This window comes from Fulmarus glacialis, unplaced genomic scaffold, assembly GCF_000690835.1.
Source record: "Fulmarus glacialis isolate BGI_N327 unplaced genomic scaffold, ASM69083v1 scaffold4123, whole genome shotgun sequence".
NCBI classification, from domain to species: domain Eukaryota; kingdom Metazoa; phylum Chordata; class Aves; order Procellariiformes; family Procellariidae; genus Fulmarus; species Fulmarus glacialis.
Window position 1 is genome coordinate 47,859 of NW_009203430.1, and position 12,364 is coordinate 60,222.

Below are 12,364 nucleotides of genomic sequence, written 5' to 3' on the forward strand. Positions count from 1 at the left end.
TTCTTGCACACTTTAGAAGGCTGATGGAGCATGATCAGCTCAAAGCTGGCTGGCTGTGAGAGACAACCCAAGTTAACTTTTATCTTGACTTATCATCAAGAGCTTCTGAACTAGAAGCCAAATTACTAACACTTGTAAGAGTAGGGGCTTTCCCTCAATCCTACCTGCCATATCATTAGAGTGGCACCAGTGGCAGCCTATAAAGCATAGCTTCTGCAAATGTTGCAAGGAATACCCAAATGAGAAATAAAACTTCTGGTGAGGGGAAATACTGGTGATTACAGTGAGAGAAAGGTGTCAGGGACCCTAAGGCTACCTGGGCTGTTCTTCTTTCTGCGAGTGGGACACTTTGGCAACCTGCGCTACCAAGAGACGGGACACAGTGCAAAGGCTTTTAGTTACCAGTGCTGCATCTGTAAATGCTGTTGTTAGAAGGTTCTATTCCATCATCTTTCAAAAAGTCACTGGAATAACTGAATAGGGACACTAATCCTATCAAGAACTTCAGTCATAAAGACGTTTCAGTTACTTAAATACTAAATGCATGTGGATTTAAAATACACAATTATAAAACCAGTGCTTCGACACCCAAGGAGCAAGATAACACATAGCTCTCCCACTGTCTAGTGGAAAAAGGTACAATATAGACATTTTGTCTCTTCTGAGAACCTTAGTTAGGGAAGAGAAGCAAAAGGCAGCTTCGCATAATGCAAACAAAACTTTTGCACATTTAAGTGTGTAATCTTACCAGGAATAAGCTTGAAATAGAAATAGCCAATGCATAAAGTTTATGAAAAAATCTTTGACTTCACTGTCAATATATGTCAAGTGTTTCAAATGGCTTGGTCTCTGATCTGCCTATCTGTCAGTCTTTTGAACGAAAACTAAGGCAGTTTTCATTTAAACTCTGCAATTCCAGCATTTGAAGGTCAGATCTATTTCCTTTTTCCATTTAATTCTCTGCTTCTATTACATTAAGAACACAAATCAATATTCATTTTCATAACTAATTTAACTCTTAGATAGTATCTTTAACTATAGAATTATGAAGAAGAATTTTCCAGCCTAGGAGGAAAGGACTGCATTAACAAAGAGTAAAAACCTTGCGTAGAATATATACACACACTCAAAAATGTCACTGGCAGCATTGTCTTCTTCAGCCTCTCTAGGAGAACTTACATAGCAAAAAGCACCTCTAAGGTACTGAGCCTCTTCCACAGATAAAATCTGTCTGTCCACATGAAAGTCACTGCACTGGTATTGTCATCCTTCCCCCTGATGCACTTGCTTGGGATTTATTTGCAGTAACAGGCAATTCCTACCCACTAGTAATAATAGCTATGATGTTGTTCCATATAAAAACATGGTTATATCATGAGCTAAAAATGGAATTATAAACTAACTATGTAACTATTTTAGGAACATATGCTAATTAGAATAATTGCTCCTTCCACAACAAGAGACGTATAACAGTGAAGACCTGTAACAGCCTTTCAAGCATGTCAGCAGAATAATGGGCAAATTAATGTGGCTGACATAATTGATTTGGACATTCAAGGTGTTTGCAAAGCTACGAAGAAATTATAAAGACTCCAAATAGCCATAGGATGAAGTTCTTTCATGGAGCAGAAATGGCCTGAGAGGGAACGAACAAAAAGTAAGCAAAATATCTGGTTTTCTGAACAGCAAAAGAAAAGTGTTCCTTATGATCATATTTATGACTTGCAGCAAAGCTATACAGCAAGACAGCTGACTGTGCAACAAATACAAGTCAGTGGGACCTAGCAGGATGGGGACAATTGGGGTCCATGGGCTGTCTCCATCGGCCCTGGGAGAGGAGGAGGAGGCACCCTCCAGCATGCCCAGCACTCTGGGCCACAGCTGCTACAGGGGGGATTGGGAGCTGGTGAGAGGCACCTAAGCAGCATGGAGCTACACTCCTCCTCTGCTGTGACAGTGTTGGCACCTCAGGAGATGGGCAGGCCATGCAGTGGGAAGCAGCCTCTCTCCTGGGGGCCAAGAGGAAACACCTCGGCCACAGGGCAAGGCTGGGGCTGCAGTCTGGAGAAGTTGTCAATCCCCCTTCCTTCCTTGCGGAGGGGCTGGAGCACAGCCTGCGTCTGTGGCACCTGCCAGCCCTAGAGAAACCTGCCCTAAACCAACCTGCCAGCCCCTAGCACTGGGGACATCCACCTTTCTGACCCAACTGACAGAGGGGACTTCAAGAAAAGAGAACATCAGCAACACTTGACTAGTGTTGAAGGAGACAAAACGTCATGTTAAGAAAAACAAGGTAACGCACTGAAAACACTAATCTGACTGTCCTCTCCACCTTCCTGTGCTCTAATGTGAACTGTGGCCTCTCAGGGAAATGCCTGGGGTGTCTGGCAGGCAGCTCACAAACAACACTGCTTACTGCATCTGCACTTCATAATTACACAAATTGTTTTGTGTTTAAAGCCCTCATTGCTTCCTCTCCTTTGCTTCATCCCAAGGCAATTTCCTTTCTATAGCATAGCTGCTGGCATCTCAAGCGCTTATGTTTGCTGGCAATCATTGGGAGCAGTTACTCAAGACAACCTTGGTAGGGGTTACTCAAGACTGTTGTACCTATGTCTCTACCATACATGACTGTCACCTGCAGACGACTGCACTCCTTGCCATGTAGTGTCCTCGGAGACGACTGGCTTGCAGACTCCCAAAGAGCAATTGGAAAATCAAATGGATTTCTGGCATATATAATATATGCTGTAGTCCATGGACACTGAATAGATTAATGCAATGTCAAATTGCCTCATGTGCTAATGTGACAAGATGCTATTAGGAAAAGCCATTGAAAAGAAGAAGAAATGTGACACAACAACAGAAATAAGTAAAACAGCCAAACCAGCAAGTGTGTAATCATCTTTTGTGGACAGCCAATATGAGTGTAATGAAGTACCAAGTGGGATTTATGAGTATTTTCTCAGACATTAGGGGCGGGGAAAAAGCCTGCCCAGAGATATACATTCAGACTTTTAAAGGTAACATTTGCATTTGTGGGATCAGTTAGCTGGGATCACACCTCAGCCCCAGCCAAAAGAGTAATTGGTGCAAACAAGAATTGTGATAAAGACAAGAATAGAAAGAAAAATGTTGCAATGATTCTTATTACTCCAAGGATGGATTGGAAATCTCCTAGAGAAAGTATTGCAACGTTTGGCATAATTTAGAAATGGGAATTATTTACTTTCTGAAAAAAAAAAGATACTATGCTCCTTGGACATTTTCTGCAGAACGGAACAACTTTAAAAGGCATAAGGAGCATCCAAAGTAGAGGACAATTCTGTGCAAAACAGGGGAAGGATGTGGTGCCTTTTAGAACAGTAAAGAGGTGGCAAATGTATGTGCCATGTGGACCCCTTCCCACAGCCAGGGCAGCGTTCACCTGACTGTCAGAAGCAGTGAGCGTGACCAGCTTGGAACGAAGTTGCCAGCACTCAACAGGGGTGAAATCAGGCTTGAAATGCCCAGTTCATCTCTTAGAGGTATTCACCTGTTCTGAGATAGTTCAGTCTAGAAAAATGCACAGATCCCAAATTCTCCAGCATGTTTTAAACTCTTCACCTTGTAGAGACGTTCAATCTGCTAATTAGACATGACAATGCTGGATTAGATAACCAATACCAAAATTTACTACTGCCTGCTATAAGTTGCTTTTGGCAGTGTTCAGTGTCAGAAGCAATAGCATTAGCTCTGCTCCTTTCTCACACTGCAGATGATGGAAGCTTTCAGGAAGATGAATTAAATTCCACTAAAAGGAGGAGAAAAAAGGGATCTAAATATCTGGAGAGAGCCACAGTGAAAGTCCACTTGGGTTATTTCAAAATGATGCTCTATCAATACATGCAGCGATGTCCTGGTGCATGATCTTGAACCAAAAGCTCAGTTGGATCTAAGAACAGGAGGCCATCTGCCCCTTGGCAAAAAGCACGCAGCTGAACAGCTCCTGCATCTCTGTTTTGGCAGCAGCAAAGGTCCATGGGGACATATGTTGGTATTAGCTCCTCTGTTACCCATCACCTGGTACTGCACCAGCTGGCCCACGCCTGCCTGATACCCCACATGGTGCCACGGCCGTGCACAGTGGCTCTGGGGGTCCGTGACACCCCAGGGAGCCCACAACACCCTCCTGCATGTCCCCATCCCCACAGCCCACTCCAGCAGGCAAGCAGGTGAGTTTGCCTCATGGCATCAGCCCAAGTGGCTGCCCGTGTTCACCCACCCCATGTCAGCTGGAAGCTGCACCCACCGGCAAGACAAAAGCAGGAGCAAGTGGGTAAATACTTCATCTAAGAGGTATCCCTGTATGCCCTCTCTGTGCTTATTCACTGGCCACAAGATGGTGCTTTTTTACTTCCCATCAGCTCAGAGCAGAGGACTGGGCAAAATTTCCTGGGCCCACACGGTGCTTGTGTCCATATTTGTACTGGAAAACCAAACCACTAGAAAATAATCTGCAAAATTAAAGCCCCAAAACTCTACAATGACATGAAGACACTCTACAATAAATTATCCCCAGATATTTCTTTCTCCGAAATTTCTTCACCTTTTGCTTTTACTTGCAAAGTACACTCCCAAAGCCTTGATTTGCTTACAGCTTAAAAAAAAACCCTGTTAAAGAAAACACACACTGACAAACATCTAAAAACATCAGAACCAAACTATAGTCATGATGATACTGCCTCATAAACAAGACTACAAACACTCATGCATGACTGATCTGTATTGTCTTGGCTGACTGAATACTAAGTAATTTGGGTTTGATGCCACTCACACATACTGCACCAACATTATATTTTCCGCCAGCTTTCAGCATGCTTAGTATGGCAATGTAATTAAAATGGAAAAGTAAGTATATTAGAAACCATACTTTCCCTTATTAAATGCTAATTCCAAAATAGATTTTCTCCTGGGGTAGAAGTTTGGGGTTTATTTAAGAGCTGACAAGTTTGGGTAATATTATCAAGAACAGCACTTCTAAAAAAATGGAAGCAATTTCTTCCACTTGTTCACAGTCAGTCAAAGCAATTGACAAGCTTCTAGTGGCTCTGCAATTCCTTTTACCATGTTCACTGCCTTAAAATTTAAAAAATTAAAATATTAGTGTTTACAGCTCTAGTTTTGTCCTGTTTCAACAACAATCTGCTTCTCCTAAAGCTCTGATCAACTCAGTTTTGTGGTGAAGGGTTTCTGTCTCTTCACATCATGGAAAAGGATGTAAGGGTCCTCACCTTTTTTCCTATTCGCCCTTGCTTTCATAGTGCTATGGCCCTCTGTCCTTTACAGGCATATTTATTTGGTGAGTGTATTGCATTGCTGTGCAGATAGAGATCTTAATGAGAAAAAAGACAGAAGATACAACAGGAATAGATCTTGAGATATGAAAGTAACTATTTCTTCCGAAGGAAAAAAAAACCCAACAAACAAAACAAAAAACGCATATCAAAAGTTTCATCCAACCTTCCTCCAACCAGGACAATGTAAAATCCAGCACCAAGGTTACTAGGATCTGTTTTACGTGTTAGGTTTGTGATTTGGCACAGAATATTAGTCTGAGGAAATCCCTTTGGCTGACAGAAAAAATGCATAACTGTTAAACTGAAAAGAAGGACTAAGAGTTTTTAGAAAAGATGGACACTATGGCTGTCATATAATTACATGAAGCAGTCTCAGGTGTCCCCCAGCAGAGAATGGCTGTAAATGGAAAAAATGAACTGCCTGAGCATTTAGACTTTAAAGCCAGAAGGGGCCCATGAACATTGCTTGGCTTCTTATTGAATATGAATCACTAAATTACATGTATTCATGCCAATAATTGCACTTAGACATTTTATCTTGGAGAAGATTAAGCTGTTGGGTGCTGTAACAGGGAACAAAAGAGACAACCTGCCACCTGTGCCCAGAGGCTCTGGAATGACAGGGAAAGGTGTTACTGAGGTAGCCAGGTGATCTCGGCGTATGACCCCCACTTTTTGCAAAGGAAAATGGGGAAAAATACCTGAAACCTGGCGAAGAATGCTTCCTGGCTCCAAAATTAGCAGTTGGGTCTAACCCAATCAGATCCTCATACAAACAGAGGGCAGTGGTTCACCATGCAGGTATAGTACACCCAGCTGCGGCCAATCTCAGATACTTCAGAGGAAAATGGAAAAAAGCAGTAGACTATCTCTGGGGAATGGATTTGCAAGCCAAGCCTGAACATCCCTCCTTCGCCCATTTAGGCACTGGAACATTTCCCTCTGAACTGATTTATATTTTCTGCAAGGTCTGCTTTGTACACTGACTTACCAGGGCTGAAATGTTCCCCAAGGAGTAAAACCATAGCCATGAACGAGCATGGTATAGAAGCGTCGTCACTGGATGGCCTTACTGGCTACATCTACACCTGGTTGACCGTGCTTCTCTTTTTGCTACTACACCTGCAGCAGAGACAGACAGAGATATCATGAGAGCCTTAACCTCTACTTCATCTGAACTGATGAAGCAGATTTTAGAGTCCGGCTGCGGAGCACAAAACAAATCTAAACAAATATCTGACTCAGCTACTAAAATGAAACAGCAGCAGCTTTGAGGATGAAGTTGGCAGCACCACTTAGAAGTCCATGGATTGCTTCCAGCTACCCTCTTCTCCACTCACTCTAATTATTTATCCCTGATCCCTAAATAGACTCTGTCTCAGGATTGCTTAAAAAAAATGCACATTTCCGTAGCTCCTTTTTCTCTTCCTTTCTAATTCACTTTTTTGACCTTAGACAAAATATCTACAAAGTGTGTCAGGCCATTTCATCTGAACTACATCCTGTATAAAAACATTTAGTCTTAAACCACACGATTAAGTTTTTCTCTATGGCTTTATTAAACGTAACTGTGGCTTCTTTTATTTTTCTAGCAGAAGTCTCACTAAGTGGTGTCTTTCAGGCATTCTTTTGAGCCACTGCTTTATGAATATATATAAAAGGCAGCTATTCTTTCTCTTCTGAACTTTTGACTCAAATCCTGGTATTTATAGTTAATAAGGCTGTAGCAGATCAATGGGCCATCTGATCTGCAATGATGTTGGCTTAGTGCCAAATGTTTCTGTAAGTGTGTTCAAATGAAAAATCAGTTTCTCAAATCCAAGTGTATCTAAAATACTTTTTTTTAATTTTGCGTAAATTCACAATGATACAATATTGAAGTGGGGTTTTTTTGTTTGTGGGTTTTTTTTTTGTTGTTTTGTTTTTTTTTAAACATACTGTACAATCAGGTCAATTAAGTGTTTTACATCAAGGCACAGCACACTGTATAATACACATATGCCTTGCCAGGCAGCAGTTTAGTATAGTCCCCGAGTTTTGGCAGTAGTGCCAGGATAAGTAGCATAGATCACATAAGCTGGAAGATAAATAATAATAGATGCTGTCACATTTTATTTGAAATAGAGTTGCATATAAAAAGAATATACAATAATTTAACTTTAATAACTAGATTCTCTTGTACTATACATAACAGAAGTGTCTTCCTTTGTATTAAATAAAACATTTTCAATATTAGGATGCAAAATTAATCTTCTTTTTGGCTGTCTTTGATTTATGGAGAAGAGTTCCTTTCATTAGAAATTGAAGTTGAATTTTCAGCTTCATGGCAATCTGAAAGAAAGAAAACCAAAGTTACTGATATGTTGATAATGAAATGTAACTGGTAAAGTAAGCAAACAATTCCAACCAAACTGTTGCATTTAGTTAATGCACGGTGAAGCTAGTTATCTAAGCAGAACATCTACAAAAGCTCTTCTCCAGTCTAAATGTGCTACTGTTATATCTGTAACATCTTTTTTATACTGTTACTTGCCCTGCTTTCCCAGAGATTATCACTGTAGGTCTGTTACTCATCCAACAAAACTAAAAATCTGATAATGCCACTGGTTGCCTGCATTACAAATGCTATTTATTGCAATGTATTTACCGTATTCACATTATCATTCAGCTCTTTATATTTGAACGCTTCTTCTTCGCCTGCCGAAGGCCTTGGATCCCACATTGGTTGGTATGAAGTTATTCTTGCCCACCCCTCCTGACCTGCTCAGGAAGTCCGCCAGACGATGGGTCACACAGGTTGCTGTGTTGCATGCCCTCTTCTGTGCTGTTACACTGCTTTTCAAAAGGAAAATAAAGAGTTAGTTCCCAAAGTATCTACCCTGCATGCAATGAAATGTAAGGGATGCTATGCCTAGGAAAGATTCTTCTGTAGAAGAAAAAGCAGGCTTGCTGTGCAGCAGGCATTTGCAACTTTTGTGTTGCTCTAAAAGATGCATCTTATGTTTTTCTAAGTGTCAGACTCAGTTTACAAAAGGTGGCTGAGCCCTACCTTTCTTGGGCAATTGGACTGAAGACTAAGCCAAGCCAGTTTTTCAGCAACACCTGAGCCATTGCCTGCCTCCAGCAAGTCATTATGACCAACAGAGAGGTGCTGAGGAGGTCCACGTCTGGAGCATTTAACCAATCCCCACTTCCTCCAAAAGCTTAGATCTGTGTTTTGTTTGTAGTGCTGCTGAAGGACAGTAGCAGACGCTGATCTTTAACTTCTCACTTCAACATTTATGCTCCATAATACCCAGAAAACACATGAAATCCTAGCATCACTCACAGCTACAGGAGCTTTGTCAGTGCCTCTGGTAGGGCTGTACCTGCACAGCAGCTGACCCATTGCTTTCAGAGCTGAACCACACATAAACATACTGCTTCCATGTATCTAACAGGAATGTGGGAACCCCTCTTTCCTGGAGTTAGACCCCTGTCTAGTACAGCACTTCACTATGGGAGTAGTTCACCAACTTCAACAGAACTAGCTCTGTGCTCAGAGTTCAGCCTACATCTAATAATTTTGCTGACAGGGGACTTCCAGGGTATACGCATTCACACAGTCCTTGCCTAAAGCAATTTTCTACTAAAGCAATGACTTTTCCTTGCAGTAGGAGGGATTTTTCTCAGATAAGCATTACAAGACGGTTCATTAATGTTAACAACGAATATGGTTCGTAATATCAATGCCAATTTTTTGGAACAGGCCTCTGATCATAAGATAGATGCAGTGCTGCAACAGAAGAACTGTAAAGAAATCTGCTTTTGCTTCTTAATTTACAATTCACCTACAATTATATTGTCTTGAATTAATACAAATATTTTAAAGATACACTAGCATATTCAAAACTCGGGTAAAGACCTATTGTAAAGTAAGAAGGAAAAAGGAAAACACAAAATTCTTACCTGGAAGTGTTCAGTACCCAGTTTTAAACAGGATTACATTTCTGGTTTGTTTGAACAAATCTGTGTGAGCCTTTCCTGATTCCTTTGCTTCTCAGGATCCTTACTAACAGGATTACATGCATGCCTGATTACATCAGTACCTATGAATGTATGTGTATAATTTCAATTTCTCTTTCAACTTTTCTAAAGCTATGGCATTGCCTTTCTTGAACATTAAGAAAACTTGTAAAATATTTCTAGCCATATCTAGAAATCCCACATTCTAAAACAAGTTATTAAACCAAGCAGATCTAATCCTTATAGAAAAATAGGTTTATTGAACAAGTGCATGGGCAGGCACAAAAGAAGAGTCTACTTGTACATTTAGCAGCCAGAAATGAAGAGCCTTGTTTAGAATTTTTTTTAATCAGTGTCTAAGAAAATCATTTGAAATCTCAAGGCAGTGCTGTTCATTTTTATTTATTTATTTTTCCCCCTAGCTTGGTATGCATGTTATGTTCTCTGTCTTCCTAACATTAGGTCCATCTCAAACATTCTCTGTCGAAAACAGAATCAAAATAACATAGCAGAGTTAGCAATCAAAGTTAGATCCACATGCATCAGGTTAAAAAAAGGAAGAAGGAGAATAAGCATGTCTAGTTGTTTCCTAGGGGTTCCCCATAGTTTGCATAGCGTTCGTGTTCCAGGTCACTCAGCACATTTCGTTTCTTGCCAGGAGTTCCAGCCCCGACGTCAGTGCGAGGGTAAGTTTGCAATTTGTGCAATTCTTGAGACAGTTTGCCCAGCACACAAGTACTCAGACTGGCACAGCGTTTGGAAATAGGTCTATCCAGGCTGCAGGGGTGAAAAAAAAAAAAACAAACATGCCCAAAGGAAGAATAATCTCAAACATGCATGTTCATGCATTTCTTCCCTAGATAAGTATCTACAGTTAGAAAACTTAAAAGGTAATTAAAAAAAAACCTCCACATCACATTCCATGCAAGGAAGCTTCATACAAATGCAGTCAGAAGGAAAACACTGTTTTTCAATGAATTCAACTTTGTTGAAAAAGCAAGTTCATTAGCCTTTTGGATGCTCATAGTTAGGGGTCAGGAAGTTTTACTTTCCATGTATTCAGCATGCTGTTCAGTCTCTCATACATCACCACCATGCTTTGCAATACAAATCCTGTTAGGATAAAGCAAATGCTTTTGCATGCCTTTGGTCTATTGGGGAGAGTGGCGCTGCGTGCATTAGGAGGAACACGTCCCCTCTGCCAGAGGCTTTCCATGCCTTACAACAGCATGCACTTTCACGACAGAGAATCCAAGAGTGACTGAATGGCCGCTAACACTCCCACTAGGAAGACATACCTTTTGCTGCCATATTTTAACACAACCCCCTCATTCAAGCTCAAATCGCCCTCCACTTTCAGTTGTAAAAGACAGATAGAAGCAGGTTAACTATACGGAAGCCATTCTCCCAATACCAATATTAGGATGTCTCTGCAGTATTATCCTTTTCCAGTTAGGTGATCACAGTTAGCCATAACACCAAGAAAAGAAAAAAAAATCTTGACCTGCAGAGGGTCTGCCCAGATGGCTTTTGCTAAATATCAAACACATAACACTCCCCCACTGCTCTTCTCCTGTGCCAGGACTGCAGCCCTTACCTGTTCCCCTCAGAGGCTTGCTCCAGCTCTTCTGCTGTCATCTGTATGAACTCTTTCACCAGCGCATTTAATAACCTCCGAGCTTCATAATCACTGAGCGTCACTCGATCTGTTATGGACTCCAAGCCAGGTCTAAGCAGAGGCAAGCAAAACAGGATGAATAAGACCAGGGCTGCCGCAGAGAGCCACGCACTGGAGATGGGTTTGTCACGCATTACTGCGTGTCATTGACAGTGTCTTTCACCAGTGTGAATATGTAAACCATCCTCATGCACAGCATTAGGTGTTTTATAAGCGTAATTTTAAAAGGCACTGTGTCAAAAATAGCATCAAGAGAAGCCAGCTTTCTCATTCACTGTAGTCTACTTCCCTCCTAGATCTCTACAGAATCTTAAGTATTTTCATACCATTCAGACAGAGCACTCAGCAACAGGACCAGCTTCTTACCTGACTGGGGCTGCCTGGAAGCTATCCATCTGGCACACAACCAAGGCATAAACAGCAAGGAAAGATGAGATCTTCAGCATAACCATGATTTCCTCTCTACAACAAAGAGGTACATCAAGCAATGGCTATTTTCCAATCCTCTCAATCCTATAAGATCTACTAAAGAGGTCATAATTTCCTAGCCACAAGTAGCACAAATACTAACAGCTTTTTTTTCTTTTTTAATACTACCTTTCCATTTCTTTTCATTATTCCTATTGTGCTTTGGTTTTCTCAGAATTTTAAGATAACTTAGCACTATTGCAGGGGATAAAAATGCAGCTTTTCAGAGCTGCAGTTCTGTACAGCTGGCTGCATTCAGCTTAATGCAGACTTTCCCTCAAATTGGTAGAAAACTTGTTCCTCTGACTAACTACTGCACACAAGGTCATATTCAGTGTGTTCAACATGAACAGGCAGAGTTATGGGGTAAGAGTCACACGAAAAAAAGTGTTTAGTGTTTAATATTTTTAAGAATGAAGTGCCACTGTTAGCACTTTACCTGAAACTGTTTGCTTCTTGGCAGTTAGCACACTAATATCCCAGTTCAGATTACTCTATAAGAATTAAGCAGTTTAATTTCAACAAGTATTTCTACTCTGAAACCAGAAAAAGGATAAGTTAAAAGTTAGTCATGAGAACAAAACCTGTAAAAAAAAAAAAAAAATTGAAGATATCTGCTTTGAGATACACCTCTCTCTTCTCATACCATCAGTACCTTAGACTCAAGAAAGCACATCGTTAACTACCACATAAGCGTCATTTTTGCTAGCTCCTAATTCTCGATGGGGCTCACCAGACCGACGAGGCACCTGCCCAAGGACGCCCCGCCTCCCCGCGAGTCCCCGGGGGGTGCCCAGCACCGGCAGAGCACCCGGCCGGGCACCGGGGAGGGCTTTGCACGGAGGGCCGTCCTGCATGGCTGGCGGGACGCCCC

At 41.3% G+C, this 12,364-nt stretch overlaps 1 protein-coding gene across 3 annotated transcripts; it reads right to left on the minus strand.

Moving 5' to 3' along the window:
• Positions 1-8,011: 8,011 nt before the first annotated feature.
• LOC104070978 (calcitonin gene-related peptide) lies at positions 8,012-11,480 on the minus strand. Of its 3 annotated transcripts, none has more exons than XM_009574622.1 (3): positions 11,389-11,474; positions 10,942-11,073; positions 8,012-8,171 (listed from the first exon to the last, which is right to left on the minus strand). In XM_009574622.1, exons 1-3 carry the CDS (start codon positions 11,472-11,474, stop codon positions 8,012-8,014), a joined length of 378 nt encoding a protein of 125 aa, XP_009572917.1. The 3 variants fall into 3 exon arrangements, with proteins under 3 accessions (XP_009572917.1, XP_009572916.1, XP_009572915.1); XM_009574621.1 differs by having other exon boundaries at positions 8,012-8,174; XM_009574620.1 differs by lacking the exon at positions 8,012-8,171 and adding an exon at positions 9,581-10,121 and having other exon boundaries at positions 11,389-11,480.
• Positions 11,481-12,364: the final 884 nt, after the last annotated feature.

Bases quoted from the DNA above. Each gene is read 5' to 3' on its own strand.
- LOC104070978 (XM_009574620.1), bottom strand. From the start codon at position 11,474: ATGGTTATGCTGAAGATCTCATCTTTCCTTGCTGTTTATGCCTTGGTT. The intron at 11,074-11,388 runs GTAAGAAGCTGG...GCCTCTGCTTAG, and splicing joins TTCCAGGCAGCCCCAGTCAG to ACCTGGCTTGGAGTCCATAA. The intron at 10,122-10,941 runs GTAAGGGCTGCA...TCACCCCTGCAG, and splicing joins CAAGCCTCTGAGGGGAACAG to CCTGGATAGACCTATTTCCA.